General features: G+C 32.0%; 1 protein-coding gene across 2 annotated transcripts; it reads right to left on the reverse strand.

Moving 5' to 3' along the window:
* Positions 1-1,347: 1,347 nt before the first annotated feature.
* On the reverse strand, positions 1,348-7,161 carry LOC100790678 (dnaJ homolog subfamily C member 7 homolog). Of its 2 annotated transcripts, none has more exons than XM_003516677.4 (11): positions 6,323-7,161; positions 5,813-6,052; positions 4,656-4,785; positions 4,400-4,552; positions 4,029-4,273; positions 3,819-3,888; positions 3,358-3,564; positions 2,764-2,984; positions 2,315-2,393; positions 2,112-2,249; positions 1,348-2,031 (listed from the first exon to the last, which is right to left on the reverse strand). In XM_003516677.4, the coding sequence occupies exons 1-11, from the start codon at positions 7,033-7,035 to the stop codon at positions 1,909-1,911; spliced, it is 2,319 nt and encodes a 772-aa protein (XP_003516725.1). In that variant the 5' UTR covers positions 7,036-7,161; the 3' UTR covers positions 1,348-1,908. The 2 variants fall into 2 exon arrangements, 1 of the variants encoding a protein (XP_003516725.1); XR_412974.3 differs by having other exon boundaries at positions 1,891-2,031; positions 2,315-2,422.
* Between the last annotated feature and the right edge of the window lie 2,521 nt (positions 7,162-9,682).

Here is a 9,682-nt window from a genome sequence, read left to right on the forward strand (position 1 = left end):
AAGAAAAATCAAATTTGGGTTGTTGCTGTTAACCAAGTTTTGTGGCTTAAAAAAATCTTGATTATCTTAACATGGAGTAGAAGGAGAGTACAAAGAATTTTGTTGATAATGAAGCTGCCATAGCTATTTCCCATAATCCTGTTTTTCATGGAAAAACTAAGCATTTTAATATCAAGTTGTTCTTTGTAAGGGAAGTGCAAAGAGATGAAGTTGTTGTTCTTGCTTATTGCAAAATAGAAAACCAGGTTGCAGACTTATTCACCAAGCCACTATCAATTAACAACTTCGTGTTTCTAAGAAAGAAGTTTGGACTTTGCAAATCCCAAAACAAGTAGTATTAGGAGAACTGCTTTATGGATGACACGTGACATTCTTATCTTTTATTATTTTAGTTGTTGAATAAGACTTTCTAGTTAAAGTAGTGGTTACTAAACTCTAGGAAAATAGTTCTTAAACTTTAAGAGAAAATATTTCTGTTTTATCTTAATTAGTTTTTCTATTTTTGTTGCAAGCATTATAAATGTATAAATGTATTGGGTTGGTAACTGAATAAAATATCTCTTACAATTTGTTTCTCTCCAAGATATTTACATATTATTCTCTTTGTTTCTTAACATTGCATTTATTCATTAAAAACTCACATGTATTAAAGCTATTGGTAATACGATAGCATTGCATGCGGGTTTTGGGGGTTGCTTTGCAATGCGAATCTTGTTGATAATGAACTTTTGGCAGTGTTGCATGGTTTGAAGATTGCTTAGGAGTTTAGAGCATACTGATATTTTATGTGTCTCAGATTCTTTACATGATATTAATCTTATGAAGCATCCATCGCAAGAGTACCATCGTTATGCTACTATTGTGGAAAACATCCGTGACTTTGTCAAGGAGGATTGGAGTGTCCAATTTGTGCATTCGTTGAGAGAAGGTAATAGGTGTGCTAATTACCCTGCCAAGCTTGGGCCGAATTCTGGCACGTGTATTTCGGGGGTTGATAGTCCCCCGTGGGACTTGCTTGGGTTGCTTGTGGCTGATGTTCTAAGTGTCCCTGTCCTCTAAGGGTTTCATTTTTCTTCTGTTTGTTTTGCTTACACTATAAAATAAATCGTTTTCTTTACATAAACAACATATTAAATATATGATAGCTCAATAATAAAAACAAGACTAATATCAAATAAATAATAAATAGAGTATATTCAAATATATTTAAAAGAAAAAAAAGTCCCTTATATATTGGTCTCTAATCTAGACATTCGAAACATCAATTCAATTGCAAGTGAAACGGATTTTTAAGTGACAAAAAAGGGAAAGAGAGAGAGAAAAGAGAGTAAAATGTTTGAAAAGAAGTGCAGAACTGTCCAGCCGTTGAGATATATGGTGACGGCTAGATAATTTTTATATAGATATAAATTATGTTGTTCCTGCTAAAATGTAAATGTACTCTATCTTTGGCAGCACATGTTCAGGTCATCAAAATTTTTCATGTGGTATTACACAAATGCAAATGCGGTATCAACTTTCTGATAGTATAGATCTATACACACATTCAAGAAAGAAAAAAAAAATCTTTACACACCTGACAAACCAGACAGAATGCAAAATTTCAAACTTCCTTTTCACTTGCTTGCTGTCATCCAAGCTGATTAATGGTCAGTAGAAAAAAAAACAAAAAACAAAACAACAATCGAATGCAACCAATGATCTCTTTCGCATGTCAAAAGAAAAATTCTTCCAATATCCCAAAGAAATCCCAAGAACCGATGAACCGAGCTTGTTCAACTGCATTGCCATTGGTCTCAAATGCATAAGATAAAACACATCACTGACTAAAATTCAACACAGATTTTCTTATTGCCTACTTGACCTGCCAGCTTCAGAATCTTTAAAAGATGAGTTACCACTTGATCTTCAAACCTCTTTCCAGTGTCTCCTATTGTCAGTTTGATCAATGACATTATTTCTATTGATGCTGTTTCCATGGCGTTTCTTTTGGGAATTTCTCATTTCTTCTTCAGAATCATACTGTGAACGCTGCAAGAAAGAAGAAAAAAAATGAAGAAATAAATACTCTCATGAAGTTTGTTACAGTAGGATGAAAACACACAAAATACCTTGGCAGTGTCCGACAGGACTGCATATGCCTCTCCAATTATTTTGAAAAGCCTATCGGCATCTTTGCTTATTTCTTCAACAATATCCTTCCATATCTGATCATCTCCATTGTCACTTCTTGCCAAAGATTGGCCAGCCTACATAATATAAAAAAAAGTTAATGTATGAGGATTTAACAAAGAGAAGAGACCAATCAAACAACCTTGTCTGGATGATGTCTAAGTGCAGCTTTGTGATAGGCCTTCTTGATTTCAGATGACGAAACAGAATGTTCAACTCCTCTGCCATCATAATCTGAATCAGCTGATGCCTTAAATGATTGATAATATTGGCATTAATTAGACACAGCCAGGGTTCTCTAATGTAACAGCATGCTATTTCTGTCAAACATGAAACACAACTTGCGCAAAGAGTGATGACAAACCCTAAACCTGAATCTTGTTTAGTCTATTAACCTAGACATTAAGTTTATAAAACTCCAAAGTTCTAGAAATAATGAAGAAAGATTTCAACATATTCCCTACATGTACTAAAGTTCTGGCACTTCTATTCTCACAAACGGATGATTTTAAATCTTTAGAGAATGGGGTTATGCTGGCTGATATGTCAAGTAATGGTAAAGAAGCACTAATTATTGGTAAAAGAGCTTACAAAATGAGGTACATATCAAGAGGTATCCCCTTTTTGGCTTCCTCTTCTATTTCGGAAAGCCAAATTTGGTTATGTTTCAAATCATTGGCATAGCTGATTGATCTATCAGATATGCCATGCTGATTTCTATTAATGAGAAGAGAGACAACTCTCCTTATATCGCTTGCTGCTTGGTCATAATCTCTGATCATCTCATATGAAGTTGCACGCCTAGAAAGTGCCTGGAAGAGTATAAATACATTATCCTCATAAGATCCTTTAACAAGTGTGAAGACGAAGTACTAAGCCAAACAAGTCATTTAGTATCCTGTAAAATATATATATATATATATATATATATATATATATATTTGAAAAATGCTAAAAATGAAATAGTACAAACATACGAGTAAGGTTGAGGAAATTTTAGTTTTTAAAAATCAAAATGCCTCTTATATAACTGATGAGAAAGCAATATCATAAAAAATGACAAGTTTGTGAGAGCTTTTTCATTTGTGATACAAGGTAGGTAACCCTAGGGATTTTTATCCTATGTCAGATTCTCTTGTCAATTCTAAGATCTAAAAAAAATAGTTTCCAGTTGAAGAAAGAAACCTTTAAGTATCTTCCATCAAGAGCTATAGCCAGATTGCAATCTGCTATGGCATCAGTAATTTGACCTAATGCTTTATATGCAGCTGCCCGATTACCAAAACAGACAGATGCAAATAAGAGAGATTCCACATTACATGATAAAGCAGCTGTATAATGTTCAACAGCTTCCTCATGTTTTCCTGCCTGAAACGCTTCATTCCCTGCTGTCTACAGTTGAATACATTTTCATTAGTCCTAATACAAGAAATTTTCAAGTTACAGTACAAGAACAAAACAGATCAACTGCTGAGGAAAAGTGCTTAAAAGATAACAGTTCAAAAGAAAAATTTGTACTAGAGTAGAGAAGCAAAAAGTTCTCTTGTTACTACCCTGACACTTATGACAGTTTCATATTTACCAAGCAAGATTAATGGTATGCATAAATAATCAGAAAGATGCCGTGAAACACAGTATAAGCTAACCTTATGATGCAAGAGCTCACGTACAGTGACAGCTAGTGGCATTAGTGATTCCAAAACCTTGCTTCCACTCCTGCAGGGACATTTCAAAGCTGATGTCCATATTAAAAGAATGGATCACCATCAAACATGTCCATCTTTTCATTCTTTTTCAATGTTCTTTTGAGGAGAGGCCATAGGAGGGTGAATGGATCAGATGTTAATAATACTTACATGTTTATGGCAGATACCTTTTCCTCTTGTTCCTCCAGTAAAGAAAGACCCTCTTCAAGCTTTCCTAGGTGAAAGTAGGATTTAAGCATCATTGAGCACCGCCAAAGCCTGAAATATAAGCCTTTTGAAAGCTGTGAACTATCCAGATCTCTCACTTCGCAATCAGCATCCAATGGATAGGAATTCTTCTCGGCAGAGCCAACGGTTTGATCACACAGCTGGATCACTTCCTCATATCTACATAGCTGATATTTAAAGAAAAAGTTATCCAACACAAGCTCAACTAGAATAAAAGACTGCTCGAACAGCCAAATGCTGACTTTGACAAAGTTTTAGTAAAGTGCCAGATATTATAAGACAGAAATGCAGACCATAAAAAGAGCCTCCGCTTTCATTTCAAGCAATTTTTCAGAGTATGAACTTATCACCAATGCCTCATTTATAAGTTCCAATGCTCTCTCTGCATCAGCAGCCGTTCTTCTTTGCAACAGTTCATCAGAATGATTGATTAATTCTGATACTTTCTGTCATCCATTAAAGACACTTATCAGTTCAGGAAGAGAGAGATGAAAAAGAAAAGCCAATGATCAAAGTTTCCTGAGTTAAAATAACTATAAACAGTCAAACCTGTGTCTTTTGCAAGAGATCGGAGGCTTCCACAACAATTTTTTTATCTACACAAAAATCGGTTCCTGATTGCAAGCACCTCTTGGAATACTTTGACGCATCCTCAGCTTCCCCCATAGCAAGGAAACAACTTAAAATAATGAAAAGAAAATAACTTAGGGATACATTAACTATTTTGATTACTAAAATATTGAGCATTTTAGTTGACAAATACAATGTGTTTAAACACACCAACATGCTTTAGCCTCGAACAAATCAGCATAAGACGGAACACTTACAATATCAGCGATCCATTATAGACTAAATAGAACATTTATTTAACCCAAGTCTTCACCAAATTTTGTGAAACTTTCCACCAGAGCCAGATCCTCCCCAACGTAAGGCTATAAAAATTAAAGCATATATGACGTACAATGAAATGGTTGGGATGCAAGGACTAAGTATCAACAGCATTATGCATGTTACTTGGTGAGAAATATGAGCAGTTTTAAGTTTCTGGTTTTTCTATTTCCAAGAATATATCATCAGCTACGTAATTTGCCTATTACCAGGTAAGGGCGTTACACAAGCCTCGATTACAGCTTATAGGTAACTTACTGATAACTTTCCAATGAAAGACAACCTGTAGGAAGAATATAATTGATAATCTTCTTGTTAATGCCTTTCAATTTACCCATTAGAGCCAACCCTCTTTGACATAGGATAGGAGGCCTATTTAAACAGATTCGTGATGCAATAAAATCCTACATTCAAAGCTTAGGTTTGTTCTCTTCTTCTCAGGTTGTTTTTCTGTTTTCTTGATCTTCACCATGCTTTCACAAATCTAATTCATTTCTCTTGGCAGACATCATTAAATATCGATACTTTCTTCAATTTACCCTATAATGTATATAACATAAATTGATACTTTCTTCAATTTTCACATCATGCAAACAGCCACCAATAACATATTGCCGGTAAATCACCCTTACCATCAACTATTCCCATTAAACCTTCAAATTCAATCTACCTGTTTTCGACCCTAGATTCACACGAGAAAACACTGATTTTAATATGCTACTATCTCCTTATCCTAAGTATTCGACCAAAATTAAATTCATATAACTTGAATCACAAATTCACAATTCATGAAGATTACAAGCAAAATAGGACCTTACTTTGCAGCTCTAAGTCGCACCCTGAGGAAATTTGGATCAATTTCAGCAGCCAGCCTACAATCTTCTACTGCATCTCTCATCCTACCAAGAGACATGCGTGTGGCAGCACGGTTGCTATAACACAGCATCAAGGCCCTTCGGCATCTCTGAGACGCTTCAACTTTAGAAGCACAACTAACTCCTTGTGTGTAGCAATCCTCAGCCACAGACAAATTTCCATTTTTGTAGGCTTGGTTTCCTCTGTTATAAAGCATGTTCAGTCCCGTGAGTGTTCCACCAAAATAAAACTAACTACGTAAACTTTATTTAGCATAATGAAAGTCCCATTTTCAGGAGTGTTCACGTTCACAATAAATGCATTATGTAGTTTCTATCTATTTGGCAAAAGATTGCAAGTCGTTGCAATAAGCCAGGACTTCAAATACTGTACAAGTAGTACGAAACTAAGTACATCAAAACCAAGTGATTGCAAATGTAACAAAGAAAACTAGAACATAAATATATACTAACTTGAGTCTCCACTTTTCACAGGCTTCCTCAGCCGCAAGGGTTGTAGCAGAAATGGAAGCAAATTCATCCTTTATCCCTTGCACCTCAGATCCCCTTGTATTGGCTTGCCCTGAAGTGAAAAGAGAGGAAGTTCCAGAAAATGATAATGGATTAGGAGTGGAGTTGTAAGTATCATTTTGATGAGCATGACCAACTTTTACCCAATTTATCTTATTGGGGTGGCGTTTGAGGCTAGAGCTAGATGATTGCACTTGAGAAGCAGAAAATGTAAAGCCACTCATATGTCTTGAACCATCATTTGTTATGTCCACTTCATCATTGGCAGACTTGAAGCTTCCACCACAATCTGAAGCTTCCTCCTTATTCTCTATGTCTACAACTTCACATTCATTCTTATTCGAACACTGATCAATTGATGTGGCATCCACACTAAAAAAACCAAATGACTCATTCTTTGGCTTCCAAATAAAATCATGATATCCCTGGGGAGGGGTAGATAACTTGAGTTTTGGTCTACTTTTATTGTTGCCACTTTGTTCCTTCCTTGCACCGAATTTGAATTTATCAATGGCATGAGCATGAGCATCACCAAGCTGAAGGAATGATGAGCCTGAAGAATTATTATTGTCTTGTTTGGATGTGAACACAAATCCACCATCTCTTTGGTCTTTGCTATCTTCAATTTTCAAGTTGGCCATATCTTCTGATGCCATTTCAAAAAACCGTCTTCCTTGGGGATCACAAATAATACAGTTTTATTTCCAAATTTGAAACGATTGAAAACTGATCTCATTCTCAATCGGAAAGGTGATCCATTCACATTTTATTAGGATTTTGCTAACCACCGTAACGACCAAAAAGTTTGAATAAATATTGTATGCTATGCTTGTACTACGATTATAAACACAATTACGATAATTATTAATTACCTTTAAAACTTAACATTATTTTCTAATTAGATAATAATTATAATATATGAATAGTAAATGGATTAAATCAAAAAATATAAATGTTATTTTTAATGAGTTTTTTATTGATTGATTTATTAATAATTGTTAAGATAATATAAGAAATGTTTTAATATTTTTTTAAAAATCTAAAAATAAAAGAATGTATTCAGTAAAAAGAATAATAAAAAAAATTATTTTTAATAATTAATTATAATTATAAAAATATCAATAAGCGTATTATTTTAAAATTTTGAATAATAGTTACATACATTCTATGAAAATTTCAAAGAAATTATTTTTAAAATAGAATATAAAAATAAAAAATATGCACTAAATTTTAAACAAAATTTAATGATAAGATAAATGTTAGTCACACTTTTTAATACACTCTTTTAAAAATTTTTATAATTAATTAAAAATCACAAAAAATTGTAAGTCTAATTTCTTATTTCTTCAACTTCACTCATAGTTTTGCAAATTTTAATAAATTTTAGATTATAATTAAATGTATTACAAAAAATATATTAAAGATACATTACTAACACTTTTTTTAATGATAATTGAATAAATAAGTCAAATAAACGTCTAGTTTGGAAGTAAAACTAAAGGCTCTTTCGAAATATATCCGTGCTTTTCATAACATAAAATATATTTACAGTTTATGGCAGACTTATAATAATAAAAGAATAATTTTGCTTAAAAGAAGTGTTGTTGTTCATGTATTTGTGTTATTTGAGACAAATTATTGTTTCGAATTAAAAAAAAAATCAACAATACCTTTTATAATGTATAATTCACTTTAAACAACTCTCCCAAAGCAAATAAAGGTTCCTGAACAAAAGGGTACTTCTATCTTCTTTTTGCCACTTTCATTATATTATCACGTGTTTGTCGCCTTTTTAGGTTGCTTTTTAGTTTTTAGGTTTATATATACTTTTTCTTTTTTGCTTTTTATTTGCTTTTCTAATAAATGTGTTTTAATTTTTCAGGTTACTGAACACATTAAATATTCAAACCTCGAGACATAAAGCCCAATAGCAGACTTAGAAAATTCATTGATATGGACCCATTATCATATAGTAATAAAACGGATCAAATTAGGTGATATGCCAGTTGGAATTGGAAAATATCAAACATAAACTCAAAATGTGGCTCAAAATAATTACTAAAATAAACTTGATCCAATATTTTTATACTAACTGAAATTTCAGTAAAAAAAATCATATAAGTAATTGAAATGTTTGTAAGAGAAGAAAGTTTAAACTTCGAATTTGAAACACAAAATTCAGCTATTTTTCACATATTACGTTTGCATGATTATTTGCATTAAAACTTGGATTTTGGCATGACAGTTTCACAACCTACTTTGCTGCATATTTAGCATTCCTTTTTTTTTTTTTCATACAAATTGTTTTTAGGAGAGCCTCAATTTTGCTAAACTTTTTTCAAAACATTTTGCATCAGCATCATTAATTTGGATATAACTTTTCTTTAGATTTTGATTAATTTAGATACATGTTCATTGTGAAATGGCACTATATACTTACCTTTGCAATTATTTCATTAATTCCCCATGCTTCCATTTTGATGCGGTCAATCGATGAAGAGCAACGTTTCATCGTTTTTTTTTTTTTTTTTGTGATGTTTCACCCTATCTTAAAATATTTTAAAACAAACATATTAAATTAGAATTCTTTTAATAGCCTTTATAAATCACGGCAGGCTCTGCAGCTTTATCTTCAACATTGATGATGTGACCCCTTAAATGACTGTTTTAACTTTTAAGCTTGACAAAAAAATATTTAAAAATAATTAAGTTATGTAACCAGGCATATCTCTTATGAAATTTCTCCAACTATTTATTTATAGAACTAAGGTGATTTTATATTATTATTTAATTATAAATTATTGTTTAAATTATTTTAAAAATAAATAAACTTATTATATATAATTGATCGTGATTAAATGATTGTATACATTTTTTTATATTTTTAGTATATAATTATTTTTCTCTTATTTATATGTGAATCTCTACGTAAAATGATTTATAACTTTTTTTTATTTTGCAAGAACTACAAATAATCCAATTTAATAAAATTTGTCATTTGATCATGCTTGCAAATAAATTTTGTTGTGTATTTCATTAATTTCATGTTATTTTATTTGGAAAATTTTATGCGACCATATAAGAAAAGTAATACATGTCCACAAATGGTGGAAAGATTTTTGGGCCATGATATCAAACACTTTCACATTTATTTGGGCCCTACGTATGATAAAAGCCTCGCTCAAACATAGAGAGGCTCAAAGTTCAATACTATATAATTATACATAACCACAACAAAAATATTTGAAATCTTAAAAAGTAACATAAGATTTTTTTCAAAGCACTACATAAATAATTGTGAAA

Source organism: Glycine max, chromosome 1 (assembly GCF_000004515.6).
Source record: "Glycine max cultivar Williams 82 chromosome 1, Glycine_max_v4.0, whole genome shotgun sequence".
NCBI classification, from domain to species: domain Eukaryota; kingdom Viridiplantae; phylum Streptophyta; class Magnoliopsida; order Fabales; family Fabaceae; genus Glycine; species Glycine max.